This window comes from Myxine glutinosa, chromosome 11, assembly GCF_964187855.1.
Source record: "Myxine glutinosa chromosome 11, kmMyxGlut1.1, whole genome shotgun sequence".
Lineage (NCBI taxonomy): Eukaryota > Metazoa > Chordata > Myxini > Myxiniformes > Myxinidae > Myxine > Myxine glutinosa.
In genome coordinates this window covers 130,551,940-130,570,795 of record NC_136271.1, presented here as the reverse complement: position 1 = coordinate 130,570,795, position 18,856 = coordinate 130,551,940, and the positions used below count along the sequence as shown (strand labels likewise).

Genomic DNA, 18,856 nt, shown 5'->3' with positions numbered 1-18,856 from the left:
TAGTTCTAAGCCAATCGGCGTGTCCCACAAATGCGACTGTGGGGTCGGCGCGAGGACGCACAAGGAAACACACCCATATATGGACATCTGGCAGGCTCTAAGCCATCGGACTGACCATGGTGTGGAATTTCCCTGCTTTGCCAGCCAATCAGCGCAGCCCATAAATCATCATCTGTCGGGTATGTCGACCAATGGGGGCACGCCACAGACAGTTCGATTCACACCCGCAGGACTTAACACAAGTGTGCACATCATGCACGTGGGGTTCTTGCTGCTTCAGGGTTGTTGCCTGCTGTCCGGTGGTTCGTGGTGTTTCTCCTGCCTGGGTTCATGCTTTTCCATCTTCTCTTTTCCTCTGCCCCTTTGTTGTAGAGCCGGTTATGTATGGAGAAAGTGGCGTGTACCGGCAAACAAGGCACAGTGTAATCAAGCCCCGAGCCATTCTGCTGGACCTGGACAAGACAAAAACTGTGTGCGCGAGCATTGCACTTGGAGCAGGTTTTCTCTATTTGTATCTCATCTTCTCCTTTGTCAGTCTCATGTTTCCCCGGGTGCAAGAGACAAGGCATGTTGATAAGGCTGTCGTGGTTCCGGGGCACATTTTGTGTAATTTATTTATTATCATTGGTTACCGTTTGTGATCGCCGCTGTGCGACCATGTTTTCTTACTGCACCAGTGTGTTCATTATTTACATTTGATGATACTGATGATGATGTGACGGTGATGGAGGGGAACTCAGAAGGATGATTCATGCCCACTGCGTACGTACTCACATCCGTAGGCAGCCTGTCCAACACATTCACTGTTCCACTCAAACTCGTCACTTTCTTCTGCCTATTTACAGCAGACTCGCCTTCCCCACTCATCTTACACTTGGAGGCCATGATTAAGGGCAATTTGTAAAGGAAAGATATTGCACAAGTTCACGATAGCGAGTTAAGAGGCACAGCAAAGCATTTGCACTTCAGGAACTGCTGTGAGAAAGAAGGATATGGTGGGTGACCAGGGTGACGTGTCCACACTGTGCAGACAAACCAAATACAGCATTGTACAGTATCAACATCTGCACACATCAGTGGGTGGGACGTGATGAGGGAGTACGGTGATGGGGCCTCACAAACTCACGAATCCCCTCCTCCCAATAAAAACCTGCCTCTCTTCTCTCCTCTACCCTCCCATTCTCTTCCCACCTTTCTCTTCGCATTCATCCACCCTTCACTGCATTTTTTTTTTCAATTTCCATCTTACTGAAGCGCTGTGCTACGCGCGCTTACTTGTACAACAAGAAGGAAGCGGACAACGCGGTAAGTTTAAGAGTCTTTATTATCAGAGCTCAACTGTAGCACTGGAGCGCTCCGGGCTGCGCGCCGGGTGTATATCCCGCGGCCACGCCTACCCCTCGGGCGTGGCCGCCGCCCACTTGGGTGCGTGGAATGATGCCCTCACGCCAGTGAGCTTTCGTGTCCGCCACACGCGCCCCCCCAGAATTCCCGCGCACCTGGAGGGCCAGTTTGCGGGGCAAACGGATGACCCGGCCGAAGCGCCCTCTGGCGACCGGCGGCGTCCGGGGTGCAGGGATGCCAGCTGGGATGCCTCCGGGATGGGTGCAATACAGGGGGGCGGCGTGCCGGCGGGCCTGGGCGGTGCCGGGGGTCCGCCCGCAGGGGGCCGGCCCCGACGCGGGGGCCGAGCCACCGGCGGTGGGTGGTCCACGTCGAGGTGGGCCAGTATGAGGCGATCCACCGAGACGCGGTCAGGAGTACCGCCGATGTCCAAGGTGAAATGTTTCACCCCGGTCTCCAGCACGCGGAAAGGCCCGTCATACGGGGGCCGCAGTGGTGTCCGGTGGGCGTCGTGCCGGATGAAGACGTACTCCGCAATGCGAAGCTCCGGGGCGACGTGCGTAGGCGGGTGCCCGTGGTGCGCCGTCGGCACCGAGGCGAACCTCCGGGCTGTCTCCTGCAGCGCGCAGCGCTCCTGCGCCGCGGACCATGGTGCCGTGGGGTCGGGGAGGAACTCGCCCGGCACCCGCAGCGGTTGTCCGAAGACCAACTCCACCGCGGATGCGCACAGGTTGTCCTTGGGCGCCGTCCGGAGGCCCAGCAGGACCCAGGGGAGCCTGTCGACCCAGCCGCCGTCGCGGAGGGTGGCCCGGAGCACGGCCTTCAATGAGCGGTGGAACCGCTCGCACAGGCCGTTGGCCTGGGGGTGGTAGGCCGTGGTTCGGTGCAGCTGGACCCTGAGCCCCCGCGCGACCGCCCCCCAGAGCTCCGAGGTGAACTGGGGACCGCGGTCGGACGAGATGTCCGAGGGGGCGCCGAACCGGGCGACCCAGGTGGCGATGAACGCCTGTGCGACGTCCGCCGCCGTCATCGCTGCCAAAGGCACGGCCTCCGGCCACCGGGTGGTGCGGTCCCCCATTGTCAGGACGTGGGTGAAACCCCGCGAGGGGGGCAGAGGTCCCACCAGGTCCACGTGTACGTGGTCGAACCTTCGTTCCGGCACCGTGAACTGGGCCAATGGGGCCTGGGTGTGCCGGTGCACCTTCGCGCGCTGGCACGCGAAGCATGTCCTGGTCCAGCCGCAGACGGCCTTCCGGAGGCCATGCCAGACAAACTTGTCAGCGACCAACCTCTGGGAGGCCTTCGTGCCCGGGTGGGACAGGCCGTGGATGGCGTCAAAAACCTGGCGCTGCCAGCCCGCAGGCACGATGGGGCGAGGCCGCCCGAGAGAGACGTCGCACAAGAGGGCCGCGCCGTCGAACAGTACCTCGGTGACGCGGAGGCCCGTGACGGCGGTCCACAAGGCCTGGACGCCGGGGTCGGCGGCCTGGTCCGCCGCCATCTGGGCATAGTCGATGCCAAGGTGGACTGCGTGGGCGACGGACCGGGAAAGGCAATCCGCCACCGGGTTGTCCTTCCCCGCGACGTGCCGGATGTCCGTTGTATATTCGGACACGGCCGAGAGGTGACGCTGCTGCCGGGCCGACCACGGCTCGGCGACCTTGCCCATCGCGAAGACCAGTGGCTTGTGGTCGACGAAGGCCGTGAACGCACGGCCCTCGAGCAGATGGCGGAAGTGCCTGACCGCCAGGTGAAGCCCGAGCAACTCGCGGTCGAAGGTACTATAACGGCGTTCGGGCGGGCGAAGCTGCCGGCTGAACAACGCCAGCGGTTGCCAAGCACCACGCACCCATTGCTCGTGCACCGCGCCCACCGCGTAGTCCGAGGCGTCGGTGGTGAGGGCGATCGGTGCATCGGGCGCCAGGTGCGCAAGCATTGTGGCGTTAGCCAAGGTGCGCTTCGCGCCTGCGAACGCCGCGTCCATCTGCTCGGTCCAGGTAACGTCACCTTTGCCCGGCTTCCCTCGGAGGGCCTCGTGCAAGGGGCGCAGGAGCTGGGCGATGCGGGGCAGGAACCGATGGTAAAGGTTTACCATGCCCAGGAACTCCTGGAGCCCCTTGATCGTGCGGGGGCGCGGAAACCCCTTCACCGCCTCCACCTTGGCCGGTAGGGGGACGGCCCCGTGCCTGGTGACGCGGTGCCCCAAAAAGTCGATGTCGGCGATGCCGAACCGGCACTTGGCGGGGTTCACGATGAGGCCATGCTGGCCCAGACGTTCGAAGAGCGTGTGGAGATGGTGAAGGTGCTCTTCGCGGGACGCACTGGCGACGAGGATGTCGTCCACGTAGACGTACACGAAATCCAAGTCGCGCAAGCCACTGTCCATTAGTCGCTGGAACGCCTGAGCCGCATTCTTCAAACCGAAGGGCATCCGAAGAAATTCGAAAAGTCCGAACGGCGTGATGACCGCCGTCTTCGGGATGTCCTCCGGCCTGACGGGGACCTGATGGTAGCCGCGTATGAGGTCCACCTTCGAAAAGAAGGACATGCCCGCCAACCGGGCGGAGAAGTCCTGGATGTGGGGGACGGGGTAGCGGTCGGGGGTGGTGGCGTCGTTGAGGCGCCGGTAGTCCCCGCACGGTCGCCATCCCCCGCCGGGCATGGGCACGATGTGGAGCGGCAACGCCCAAGCACTCTCGGAGCGCCGCACGATGCCGAGCCGCTCCAGCGAAGCGAACTCCGCTATAGCTGCCGCGAGCTTCGTCGGCTCGAGGCGGCGTGCCCGGGCGTAGACCGGTGGCCCAGCGGTGGGATGTGGTGTTCCACCCCGTGCTTGACGCCCCCCGCCGAGAAGGTGGGCCGCGTAAGGGCCAGGAAGCTGGCGAGGAGGCGGGTGAAGTCGTCCGCTGCCGGAAGCGTACAAACTAACCTCGCCGGGACCGAACCGCTCAGCAAGCCGCTTGGTGAGCCGCTCGGTGAGCCGCTCAGTGAGCCGCTCAGCGCGCAAGCAAGTGAGCTGAACGTTTCAGCCTGGACGAGACGTCTGTTCTTCACATCTACCAACAACCCGTGTGCACAGAGGAAGTCCGCACCGAGCAGTGCCATGGGGACACTAGCGGTTACGAACGTCCACGCGAAGCGTTGCTTTCCGAACCACAGGGAGAGGCAGCGCTTCCCGAATGTGCGTATGGGTGTTCCGTTCGCGGCAAGCAATGCGGGGCCCTGGCCCGCGGTGTGCTTGTCGGACGTAGAGGCAGGGATAACGCTCACCTGTGCCCCCGTATCGCATAGGAAACGGCGCCCGGACAAGGTGTCCGTTATAAAAAGAAGGCTGCCGGAATGGCCGACGCTCAGGGCCGCTACCGAGCGCCGGCTTTGTAGTTTCCCGACTTGCCGAAGGAGCACGGCGGGCAACAATTCCTCGCCTTGTGGCCAAACCTGGCGTGGAAATGGCCGCGAAGAACCTGTCGGCCTCAGCAGCGAGAGCTCGGGGTTCCGTCGTCACAGAACCGGCCAACGCGAGGCGTACTCGTGCCGGCAGCTGGCGTCGAAATAACGCCCGGAAAAGAGCGTTCGGGGTTTCGTCGCCCATCAACGACAGCATATGGTCCATGCGGACCGACAGTCGTGTGTCACCGAGCTCGGGGAGGTCCAGGAGGCGGTCGGCCCTTGCGTCCACCGTGAAGCCGAACGTGGTGAGGAGGAGACGCTTGATCGCCTCGTACCTGCCGTCGGCCGGTGGGTTCCTCAGGACCGACACGACGCGGGCGGCCGTGCCGGGCCCGAGGGAGGCGACCACGTGGCAGTGCCTGGTCTCGTCCACCGTGATGCCTCGAAGTCGGAACTGGGCTTCTGCCTGCAGGAACCAGACTTCGGCTTGCGTCTCCCAGAACTCGGGGAGTTTCATTTGGACCGCGTTGGTTGCCATTGCTGTGGCGGGTTCGGGTGGTCAGCGACGGCTGACCAGAATGTTGGAGGGTCACCAATGAAGCGCGGTGCTACGCGCGCTTACTTGTACAACAAGAAGGAAGCGGACAACGCGGTAAGTTTAAGAGTCTTTATTTATCAGAGCTCAACTGTAGCACTGGAGCGCTCCGGGCTGCGCGCCCGGTGTATATCCCGCGGCCACGCCTACCCCTCGGGCGTGGCCGCCGCCCACTTGGTGCGTGGAATGATGCCCTCACGCCAGTGAGCTTTCGTGTCCGCCACACGAATCCCCTCCTCCCAATAAAAACCTGCCTCTCTTCTCTCCTCTACCCTCCCATTCTCTTCCCACCTTTCTCTTCGCATTCATCCACCCTTCACTGCATTTTTTTTTTCAATTTCCATCTTGCTATAATTCACCAAATGTTGGTCCGTCCGTTTGAAGGTACCGCAAAAACGGCTCAACCGATCGCAACGATATTTTGGGGGGGTATTCCTGGGACCCCTGGGAGTAAAATAGGCCATATTATTTTTCCAATTTTTTGCCCAATTTTCCAGTTTTTCCAAACACGATGGAATAATATTTACCGATATGAACAGTGATGTGGCTTTTGTTGAAATTCTACGTACCAGGAGAGAGTAGATCGACTCCTGATGAACTCTTCCTATATAAACGTGCGGCTCCGAAGGAACCCGGCAGCGTGTGCAAAGCGACTGAGAAACAGGTGTAGCGGCCACTTCCGTGTTACAGATTCGGCGCGCACTCTTCACACATAAACGTGCGACTGAGAAAGACGTGTAGTGGCCGCTTCCTTTTTGGAGAATTTAATCTTCTTTCAAAATGGGCGCCAATGTACTGTTTAGATTTTGATGATTTGTGTGCGATATGATTCAACGGATGTTTACATGAATAGTTTAAAATAAAAAAGCCTTCAATTTCTGATATTTTGCCTTTTCATTTGGGGTTCCCAATTGAAACCCCGCCCGGAGGGTGGGTACCGGTGCTAGTTTTCTAAATTTATCACTATCACAATGGTTTCTGAGAAAAGAATACCTCATACTTTTCTCCAGCATCTGATGAATGATGCGTTCAATCTGAACAAACCTGCCTCAGAGAGATTACAATCTTGGAGGTCAAAGTTCAATGATGCCGTTCAAGTAGATAACTCCATCTTTCTGGGTCGGCTAACTTTTTTGTAAAAATGTAGTTGCTAATTCCAGCACCAAACTAGCAGTCTACATTGGTGGCATAAGACGATGAAAACACAAGGGTAAAATGGTTGGAGTTATCTGCCGTAAACGATCACAGGGAGCTGACGTTTCGGGCTTAGGCTGGCAGGATGGCCAAGATGGGCTTAGGCTGGGTTTGAATCTCGGCCTGAATATAAACCGTCATCCCAGTGTTTCACAGGCAGGATGATTCATCAATGTGCGTGCCGTCCCTCGGATGGATGTTAAAGTGGGCGTCCTCCTGTCTGCCGGCATTATTTGGTGGACGTTATAGATCCCACTGTGTCCTTCACAAAGAGTGCTCAAGTTATCGCCGGCACCCTGAACAAATTACAAATACCTGCGCCAACCTACAGGGGGCACTGCATCAGTGGTAGAGCCACGCCCACAGCCAATGATTCTCGTGCAGCCTTGTGTTTCATAGGAAAGAAGAAGTTTCAATCCTTCCCTTCATCAGAGAAAATCTCTCCTGTTTTGTTCCAATGAAGGGTAAAGCCCAAAATGTCAGCACCTCGTGATCCTTCACGGCAGAAAACTCTCAACTATTTTATTCCTATGTTTTTTTTTTAACATCCTGTTCCGATGTTTCATTATCAACATAAAAATAAAACTAGAACGGGCACTCGGTAGAGCGCATACCTTCGCCGCAGCTACTGTTCTGTACTTGGCATGGGAGTGTAGGGAACAGAACAAAAATACGATTTTGACCTTTTCGTGACCTTGACCTTGACCTTTGACCCGATTGCTCCCAAAATCTAATCAAATGTGTCCCGTATAATAACCAATCATCCCACCAAATTTCATGCAATTCGGTTGAATACTTTTTGAGTTATGCGAATAACATACACACACACACAGACATACAAATAAATACACAGCGATCAAAACATAACCTTCCGCTTTTGCGAAGGTAACCAGATTAAAATCAGTCGTAATGTCTAATCAAGAAAAGCTCACTCTTTGTAGCACGTAATGAAGTAAATGCACAACAAACTGTATTATCCCTATGACATTTACAATGGCAATACAATTTTGGAAAGACAGAGTTAAAATAAATAAATAAAAAACACTTGGAGCAATTATATAAATTAGATGAATTGGCAGATGGGTAAATTACACCCTAGAGTCTTTTTACATCTCATTCAAAGGTTAGTTTGTGGAAAATCCTTGAAGCAGCTCATCCCAGCATGATATAACATCATGTTAGGAGGTGTGTGCGCGTAGATTTAGTGAAAATCTTCTGTCTTATTTGTTCTGGTGATGAATCACATATAAATACATTTATAAACATTTTCATTGTCACTCAGTGGTACAGTAGAGCAGCTACGAGTGGGTTATTCGGGGGCACACTGCAGCAATTACTAGGGGGTGCCTATGCCTAGTGACCGCGATAGAGCATTTGCTCGGTGGTTACTCGGGGATGCACTAAATCAGGTAAAAAAAATCAACTTAAATAACTTTTATTTGTATGCAGTACATGATCGAGGCTCGTGGAAGAGCGAGAGCAGATAGAATAAAACGAAAAGGGGAAACACCAACAGTGGAGTAGAAGTGAGAGCGAGGCCAAGGGTACGGGGAGAAGGACACATGGGGGGGGGGGGGGGGGGGGTGAACAGGTGCCACACAAAGTGAATGAAACACAGCAAGAAGAGGAAGGGGAAAGGTGAGGATGAAACAGAAAAGGAACAAACCAACTGACAACTAACAAATGAAAAGAGGTGAGGGGGGGTGTGTGGAGGATCACGATAACCTGGAAAAAAATGAGTACTTGGGAATGGGGTCATTTCGGGTAGAAGAGATCACGAGTATTTAGGGGAATTGTGGTGAAGGTGTCTTGAAGCCCTGGAGGGAAGAATGCGACTGAACAAACTGGGGAAGTCGGTTCCACAGGTGAGAGAAAAAAAAGAACAAATGAGTGGATGTAAGCAGTGAGCCTGGATCTTGGCAGTCGGGAAAAAAACAAGTTTTGAATAACAGCTTAATTTCGTGGGAATCAAAATGGATATGCTGGGTAATGATTGGTAATGCAAGATAGTACAGGTATTGTTACGTAATGTACGTTGAGGATTCTGACAATAGGTAAATATCCTCAAGTAATGAACGTAACCATCCATAGGTAAAGTTATATGCTAAAAGTATAAAGTTTGAAATTTGAACCTTGAGATTACATTGCCGGGTTGACAGATTGTTTGGATAGAGCTGAGGTTGTGGATCCACAGATGTGGACCTACGATTTGCAGAGGTTTTGTCCTAAAAGAGTCAAAACCTCTAAGAAGAATAGAGCCAAGCTGATGATCCAGGCAGTTAACAGTGTGTGTGTGTCGTTGGCTGTTGACCTCATTTGTGGGTTTCAGGAGGTGGAACGGGCCTCCCAGGACCCAAAGTATCCACCTCCGCTTTAGCATGGGATCACGTTTCATGGACCCATTTGTTCAACTTTTTCAGAGTTTTGTTCCAAGGGCTCTTTTCAGGATCGTCCCCGAACCCCGGATTGCCTCCAGTTGCAGTTCATTTGTGGTAATATTCCCGGGGATGGTTTTCAAAATCTCAGTGAGGTTCTTCTTCATCATTCCTGTTGCTCCAATTATCACTGGTACATTTTAGATGCTCGTCCATTTTAGATCCAACTGAGGGGAAAAAAATAATGATGACGTCATCGGTCAGGTGGTTCGGGCGCCATCTTTGAAAAACCGAAAAACGTTGCACTTCTATATCTCCGAAAGTGTTGAATGGAAAAAATTGAGACATGACTCATTGTAAAGAACTCTCCATGGCGAATAAAATGTGTTAATGATGATGTCATTGGTGTCTCGATTATGACGTCATAATTCGACAAGTACAAAACTTCATCCGATCAAGATGCAATTTCTTGAGCGTCATGTCGGCATAAACTGGTGGAGAAAATAATAATAATGATGACGTCATCGGTCAGGTGGTTCGGCCGCCCTATTTGTCCAAAATGGCCGATAAAAAAGTACATTCTGGCAAGTCCTCGGTCTCTGACCGATTTTTCATCTGTTTGTCTGTGCGCAGCACTACGTCTACGCCGTTGCATGTAGAATCGCCAAACTTTACACACGTATTTGTCTTGCCCTGGAATAGACTGTGCCCAATTGATGACGTCATTGGTCACGTGGTTTGGCCGCCATTTTGGAAAAACCGAAAAACTTTGCACCTCTATATCTCCGAAGGTGCTGAATATAAAAAAATTGAGACATGGCTCATTGTAAAGAACTCTCCATGGGGAATAAAATATGTTAATGACGATGTCATAGGTGCGTCCATTATGACGTCAAAATTCGACAAGTACAAAACTTCATCGTTCAAGATGAAATTTCTAAAGCATAATCTGGGAATAAATTAGTTTAGATAATGATGACAAAATAGATGATAGTAAACAAATAATGATGATGTCATCGGTCACGTGGTTCGGCCGCCTTATTTGTCCAAAATTGCCGATTAAAAAAAAGTATATTCCGGCAAGTCCTCGGTCTCTGACCAATTTTTCCTCTCTTTGTCTGTTTGTTTGTCACCAGCCTGCAGGTCACAATTCTAAACCGATCGTCACAGAAGCACAGAAACACAACATTTGAGAGCAGGGACATCAGAGATCTGTGGGAGGGAGAGGGCTTGGGGGGAGGAGGCATGGGAAGGGGGAGGGGTGGGAGAAGTATAAAACACAAGGACACCAAGGACTTCCAGGAAAGAAGTTGGTATTTCAAAAAAGTGGATCTGGGGTGAATTAGCGGGGGTAGAAAAGATCAAGGTTTTGGATGGGGAAGATAAGAGATGGTGGTGAATAGCTGTTTTAAAGACCTTGAGGGAGGAGTGGGATTGAAGGGAGTGGGGGAGTTTGTTCCAGAGGCGGGAGAAAAGAGGAATGAAGGAGTGAAGGTGAGCAGAGAGTCTTGATTTTGGCAATTTCACTAGAAGATAGTTGCTGGCAGATCTTGTGCGACCTGTAGGAATATTTGGGGGACAGAGCCCAGAGAGAGCTGGGGGAGCAAGGCCAGAGAGGAGTCGATAGAAGACGGAAAGACCACCAACCTGCCTACGGTGAGTAAGTGAAAGGCCCTCGGAGTGAACTTCATCGCGGGAGATTCCAATGATTCTGAACGCTTTGGTTTCAACAGCGTGAAGACGGGCTAGGTGTGAGGCAGGAGCACCAGCCCAGAGGGGAGAGCAGTATTCCATTGAGCTGCGGATGAAAGCCTTGTACGTGGTGAGGAGCTCAGGTGTGCCAAGGAAGGACTTCGCACGACGGAGGATGCCCAGTCGGCGACTGGCTTTGGAGGCCAGATTTGAAATGTGGTTTTCCCAGGAAAGATCATGGCAAAATTAAATTTGTTTTAAAATTAAAAAATTAAAATTTGTGTTTAAAGATTACGTACCCTTATGAAGGGGGACAGACATCTGTACAAAGAAGCAAACAGCATTGTGATTTGTATAAGGCAACCACCTTGTGGAAAACAGTGCAGTAGAGAGTTTTATTTATTTTGAAGGAATCTGACCTGCCTGATTAATGACTGAAATGTGTAGTTTAATTTCAATAATATCTCCAGCTCATTTTAACTCCTCTTCCAGCCTCAAGTTTCCAACAACACCAAGCGTTAACGAACCTCACGAAAGGTTAATGCATTTCCCTACAAGTGATCTATTTTGCCTATTCCTGGTACCTAATGACCATTCCTGTCCTAATGACCATACATTTTCCTTTTTCCTCCTTAATTACCTTGACGTGCACGTCTCTTCCTATTCGTTACACAATCCGTCCACAAAGTGAGTGAATCACAAAGTTAAAACCGTTAAGCAACCTATTGTAATCCACTGCAGGACGAAGGTTCATGCTGAGAGTCGTTGACCACATTTCCAGGTGCGGGTTGGTGAGAGCAAGTGTCCTTACACACACCCTATTCATGATTGGCACAATTAACCCGGGGTCGAGCTCACCTTCAGGTCCCTGTGCACAATTCCTTTGTGGTGTAGGTACCGCACGGCATCGAGGATCTGTTGGATGAGCACGCTGGCGTCTCGCTCCGTGTAGAATCCTTTCTCCACTATCCGGTCAAAGAGCTCCCCTCCGGACACTCTATCACAGGCACACGTTTCGAAATCAGCGCTAAATGCCATTTTCTATTTCAATATATGATCTAATGTTTTTGTCGTTAAACATCATCATAAAATGGCAGCTGCAAATATATGTCGATGTTGCACATATTGTTTGGAATGGTTATCTACTATATAAGAGAGATGTCTGTCTGTGTGTGTGTGTGTCTGCCTGTCGGTGTCGCCATTTTTCTAAGAGATGGCTGAACGGATCTTCGTCAAACTTTCACAGGTTCATATCAATGACTGCTTGAACGGATCTTCGTCAAACTTTCACAGGTTCATATCAATGACTGCTTGAGAGTGTTTTAGGCAAAAAAAAAACAAAAAAAAATTATGAAAAAAAAAAACCGTCGTTTTTTTATAAATAAAAAAATAAATCGCTCGATAGTGCCTAAGCTTTTTAAAATTAATGACAGTTATATACAAGTACACATTCGCATAAATAAATACAAAACAATCACCAGACATTTGAATACCAATAAATCAAACAATTCCGGAAGTGTACAAAGTTGGTAGTACGGCTTCTTCTTCTTCCTGTTCGGCATCTCACATAACGCAGAAACGTGATGAACGGCACATTCACCAGCATATATTTAACGAAAAGGTGATGAACCCCCTTCCTCCCCTTCCTCTCTTTCCTCCCCCCTCCCCCCTCCCACATACCCATCCCCCCCCTCTGCCCCTTTCCCCCCCCCCCCCCGTCCCCCTCTCCTCCCCTTCCCTTCCCCCTCTCCCCACTTCTCTCCTCCCCTTCCCCCCCTCTCCCCCTACCCCCTCTATCCCCCCCCCCTCCCCCGCCCGGCAACGCAGGGTACTTCTGCTAGTTATTTATATAATTAAAAACAAAGGATTGAGGTAGGGGAGAGGGGAGGTGGTTGTTTGAGAGGGTGTCCTGGCCAAATCCCACATTCCTGCCAGCTGTTGAGATCCAAAGGTGTGAGGCAAAACAAACGTACAGTTCCATCGCAAGGTACAGGTGGCTCGGACTCTCAAAGATGTCTTCTAAAGCCACAATGTTTTCATGTTTCAACCTATGGGAGGGGAAGAAGAATTGTACAGGGGGCCTTAGTTTCACTGAGAAATTTATCAAATAAAACATCAGTTTGTCTCAAGTAATCTTTGCACTGACAGAATAAGCCTGTACTGTATAAGTGGCGATGTGAGAACAACATAGAGCATCATGGAGTACGGTACGACCCAAAAGAGGCATTGAGCAATGGCCACATGGATGTTCACATTGACAATCGTGCATCATGGTGTAGTGTGCGGGCAGGTCCCTGCCAATCTCCCTATAACAAGACCGTGCTGGCACCGAATCGGTGCAATGCATCGGCTGACTCGGACATCACACGAACACGGTATCATGACAGACGACTCAGCCGGCCGTTGCAGCTGTGTCCATTCGGCTAGCCAGGATTCGTACCAGGCCACTGGGATAGGGAGGTGGGGCAGGGAGGGATAGGGAGGTGGGGCAGGGAGGGATAGGGAGGTGGAGCGCAGGGAGGGAAAGGGAAGTGGGCGCAGGGAGGGATAGGGAGGTGGGGGCGCAGGGAGGGATAGGGAGGTGGGGGCGCAGGGAGGGATAGGGAGGTGGAGCGCAGGGAGGGATAGGGAGGTGGGGGCGCAGGGAGGGATAGGGAGGTGGGGCGCAGGGAGGGATAGGGAGGTGGGGTGCAGGGAGGGATAGGGAGGTGGAGTGCAGGGAGGGATAGGGAGGTGGGGTGCAGGGAGGGATAGGGAGGTGGAGCGCAGGGAGGGATAGGGAGGTGGGGCGCATGGAGGGATAGGGAGGTGGGGCGCAGGGAGGGATAGGGAGGTGGAGCGCAGGGAGGGATAGGGAGGTGGGGCGCAACGAGGGATAGGGAGGTGGGGCGCAGGGAGGGATAGGGAGGTGGGGCGCAGGGAGGGATAGGGAGGTGGGGCGCAGGGAGGGATAGGGAGGTGGGGCGCAGGGAGGGACAGGGAGGTGGGGCAGGGAGGGATAGGGAGGTGGAGCGCAGGGAGGGATAGGGAGGTGGAGACCTCAACCAAAATGAATGATAAATCCATGGAGACATTTCCTCAGGGCATTGAACCAATTAGAAGAGTAAACCAAGATGCACAGATGGGAAGGACAAAGACAGACAAGACAACAGGTGAATACAAACAGCCGTGATGACAACAGTTCCTTTCGCTTGTAGTAAAATGACTCACACTTTGGGAATACAACTCGATGACACCTGCAGGAAGGTAGGTGCCTGAAGCTATAACGTTAAAAACATCAACTCATGAAACATTCTCCAGAATACAATCCACAAAAGAAAAAATAAATTATGGATTAGCTGCAGTTATCCTTTCCATAACACCATCCCTGGCAATAATAGCAGACATTATGAAACAATTTTAAAAGGCAGGACAACAACAATATATGTGACAGACGTCTCATAAATAAAGAAATCCATTTTTAAAATAGCAAACTGATAAAAATTACACTAATGGAAGGAAATCCGATTCACGTCCTGCACTGGTCCAGCACATCATAAGTGAGAGTGACAATATTGCATCCTGGTTGTCCAAACAAGCTTCAAGAACCTCCTTGGGAGTGCACCTTCAATGGTGGGTGGGAGTTATTGTTATTATTGACCGAGTGGGTGTTGGTATCGAACCACTGTTATTAACAATACAGTATCTGCAAAAAAAATTCTCCAAAACAGGTGAAGGTATCCAAATGAAACAAAGACAGACACGAACATCAATCTTTATTCTACTCTGGTGCATATTTATTTCGCAACATAATCACCACTGCTGTCGTTTTGTGATGGCGTCACGATAGACCTGTGCTTCCTGCCGACTGAAAACCAGTGCTTCAATGCAGCCTTGACATCATCGTCGGAAGCAAAACGTTCTCCACAAAGGTGTTCTTCAAATTTGGGGAAGAGATGAAAATCAGACGGAGCCAAGTCGGGGTTGGTGATCCTTTGTGGTGGTACTCCATTGACAAACTCTTGCTTGATGGATCGTAATGGTGCACCTACCTCATCTCCAGTTAGTCGCCCTAACGCCCATCTCTAGTCATCTCATCTCCAGTTAGTCACCCTAACGCCCATCTCCAGTCATCTCATCTCCAGTTAGTCACCCCAACGCACATCTCCAGTCATCTCATCTCCAGTTAGTCACCCCAACGCACATCTCTAGTCATCTCATCTCCAGTTAGTCACCCTAACGCCCATCTCCAGTCATCTCATCTCCAGTTAGTCACCCTAACGCCCATCTCCAGTCATCTCATTTCCAGTTAGTCACCCTAACGCCCATCTCCAGTCATCTCATCTCCAGTTAGTCACCCTAATGCCCATCTCCAGTCATCTCATCTCCAGTTAGTCACCCTAACGCCCATCTCCAGTCATCTCATCTCCAGTTAGTCACCCTAACGCCCATCTCCAGTCATCTCATCTCCAGTCACCCCAACGCACATCTCTAGTCATCTCATCTCCAGTTAGTCACCCTAACGCCCATCTCTAGTCATCTCATCTCCAGTTAGTCATCCTAATGCCCATCTCTATTCGTCTCATCTCCAGTTAATCACCCAAACGCCCATCTCGTCATCTCATCTCCAGTCACCCTAACGCCCATCGCTGGTCATCTCATCTCCAGTTAGTCACCCTAACACCCATCTCTAGTCATCTCATCTCCAGTTAGTTGCCCTAACGCCCATCTCTAGTCATCTCATCTCCAGTTAATCACCCTAACACCCATCTCTAGTCATCTCATCTCCAGTTAATCACCCTAACGCCCATCTCTAGTCATCTCATCTCCAGTCACCCTAACGCCCATCGCTGGTCATCTCATCTCCAGTTAGTCGTCCTAACGCCCATCTCGTCATCTCATCTCCAATTAATCACCCTAAAGCCCATCTCTAGTCATCTCATCTCCAGTTAGTTGTCCTAACGCCCATCTCTAGTCATCTCATCTCCAGTTAGTCACCCTAACGCCCATCTCTAGTCATCTCATCTCCAGTTAGTCGCCCTAACGCCCATCTCTAGTCATCTCATCTCCAGTTAGTCACCCTAACGCCCATCTCTAGTCATCCCATCTCCAGATAGTTGTCCTAACGCCCATCTCTAGTCATCTCATCTCCAGTTAGTCACCCTAACGCCCATCTCCAGTCATCTCATCTCCAGTTAGTCACCCTAACGCCCATCTCCAGTCATCTCATCTCCAGTTAGTCACCCAAACGCCCATCTCCAGTCATCTCATCTCCAGTTAGTCACCCTAACGTCCATCTCCAGTCATCTCATCTCCAGTTAGTCATCCTAACACCCATCTCTAGTCATCTCATCTCCAGTTAGTCACCCTAACGCCCATCTCTAGTCATCTCATCTCCAGTTAGTGGCCCTAACGCCCATCTCATCTCATCTCCAATTAATCACCCTAACGCCCATCTCTAGTCATCTCATCTCCAGTTAGTCACCCTAACGCCCATCTCCAGTCATCTCATCTCCAGTTAGTCACCCGAACGCCCATCTCCAGTCATCTCATCTCCAGTTAGTCGCCCTAACGCCCATCTCGAGTCATCTCAGCTCCAGTCAGCCACGTCAACTCTCATCTCCAGCACTTCACAGTACTGAGAACGTGGTGCTGCCCTCTTCCACCTTGACTAACGTAACACTGAGACATCCAGCGTCAGGATTATGAAACTTCACACCCAGTGGTGGGATTTCACACACAGGTGGGGATTGTACTCAGGTGTGGATTGCGTTTCATTTGAATATCTTTACATATTTTGGAGAAAAAAAATAAAATAAGAGGCATTACTTTTCAACACAGCCTCATACATTGTTGCCCCTGAGGGGGAAATTATTCCATCTACCATTAAGGGCACCAAGAGAAAACACTCATGACGGGCATACTCATGGACCTGTATTTGGTTCTCAGCAGTGACCTCGTCTGGTGATGTTGGTTCTAAAACACATACTCAGTTTTGTTTTCAATGCCCTCACGAAAGGCGAAACAAGCATTTTCTCGCTGGTCAGTTCGAATTTTGGCATGCAAGAAAAAGCTGGGCCCAAAAAGTGGACATCTGTGGGCCGTCAACCGTATCTTTAAAAACACCTGAAGACGCCTGGTCGACAAGCTGTGCTCTGGAATTGGCAATGGAGGCATCACCCTCAGCGGGAATCAACACACGGTCATTCCGAGATTACTCGAGCACCCATTTTGTCAATCTGGACTTGCACACAAACAGATGCTTCACTGTGACGCACGCCGAGCACAGACCATTCGGTACTTCGAGTCATCTGTCTGCCTTCGTTTCGATGCGACTCCCCTAATGAGGAGTGATGAATCCCCACTGCATTCGCAATGAGATTTGAAAGGGCAAGAAAATGAAACACCACATTTTAACATCATTAATATGAGGTAGAGAGGAACAACACCATCATCAGTGCCACTCACCATGATGGATACGTCATGGTGCATTTACAATATATGAAGACAACAACAGAATAATAAGCTCAACTCATCCTGTATTCACTCAGTTCCAGGTGAAGCATGGCCTGTCCTGTGTAAAAAAACAAAAAACTATGAGACCATTGGACGTTGACCCGTGAAGATGTCCTCTTCCCTCAAGAGAGCCTTCAGAACACACATTCACAAATATCCTATGCATTTTCTTTTTGGATCTGATGAGAATCCCAACTGTTTGCCCTGATCGCAATCCCTGACTGATTGCCTAAACCAACACATGCGCCAAACCAACACATTCGCCAAACCAACACATGCGCCAAACCAACACATTCGCCAAACCAACACATGCGCCAAACCAACACATTCGCCAAACCAACACATTCGCCAAACCAACACATTCGCCAAACCAACACATGCGCCAAACCAACACATGCGCCAAATCAACACATTCGCCAAACCAACACATTCGCCAAACCAACACATGCGCCAAACCAACACATTCGCCAAACTAACACCTGCGCCAAACCAACACATTCGCCAAACTAACACATTCGCCAAACCAACACATTCGCCAAATCAACACATTCGCCAAACCAACACATGCGCCAAACCAACACATTCGCCAAACCAACACATTCGCCAAACCAACACATGCGCCAAACCAACACATTCGCCAAACCAACACATGCGCCAAACCAACACATTCGCCAAACCAACACATTCGCCAAACCAACACATTCGCCAAACCAACACATTCGCCAAACTAACACATTCGCCTAACTAACACATGTGCCAAACTAACACATGCGCCAAACCAACACATTCGCCAAACCAACACATGCGCCAAACCAACACATGCGCCAAACCAACACATGCGCCAAACCAACACATGCGCCAAATCAACACATGCGCCAAACCAACACATGCGCCAAACCAACACATGCGCCAAATCAACACATTCGCCAAACCAACACATTCGCCAAACCAACACATGCGCCAAACCAACACATTCGCCAAACTAACACCTGCGCCAAACCAACACATTCGCCAAACTAACACATTCGCCAAACCAACACATTCGCCAAATCAACACATTCGCCAAACCAACACATGCGCCAAACCAACACATTCGCCAAACCAACACATTCGCCAAACCAACACATGCGCCAAACCAACACATTCGCCAAACCAACACATGCGCCAAACCAACACATTCGCCAAACCAACACATTCGCCAAACCAACACATTCGCCAAACCAACACATTCGCCAAACTAACACATTCGCCTAACTAACACATGTGCCAAACTAACACATGCGCCAAACCAACACATTCGCCAAACCAACACATGCGCCAAACCAACACATTCGCCAAACCAACACATTCGCCAAACCAACACATGCGCCAAACCAACACATTCGCCAAACCAACACATTCGCCAAATCAACACATTCGCCAAACCAACACATGCGCCAAACCAACACATTCGCCAAACCAACACATTCGCCAAACCAACACATGCGCCAAACCAACACATTCGCCAAACCAACACATGCGCCAAACCAACACATTCGCCAAACCAACACATTCGCCAAACCAACACATTCGCCAAACCAACACATTCGCCAAACTAACACATTCGCCTAACTAACACATGTGCCAAACTAACACATGCGCCAAACCAACACATGCGCCAAACCAACACATGCGCCAAACCAACACATGCGCCAAACCAACACATGCGCCAAACCAACACATGCGCCAAACCAACACATGCGCCAAACCAACACATTCGCCAAACCAACAC

At 51.0% G+C, this 18,856-nt stretch overlaps 1 protein-coding gene across 1 annotated transcript in view; it reads right to left on the bottom strand.

Annotated features, from left to right (window-relative positions):
* LOC137436869 (calcium/calmodulin-dependent protein kinase type 1D-like) overlaps positions 1-18,856 on the bottom strand; it is a 92,679-nt gene that overhangs the window by 39,840 nt on the left and 33,983 nt on the right. Inside the window, exons 3-4 of the mRNA XM_078787118.1 lie at positions 12,564-12,638; positions 11,449-11,587 (exon numbers count right to left, since the gene is read on the bottom strand). Of these exons, the coding sequence (XP_078643244.1) occupies positions 11,449-11,587; positions 12,564-12,638 (214 nt within the window). The remainder of the gene's footprint in view (positions 1-11,448; positions 11,588-12,563; positions 12,639-18,856) is intronic.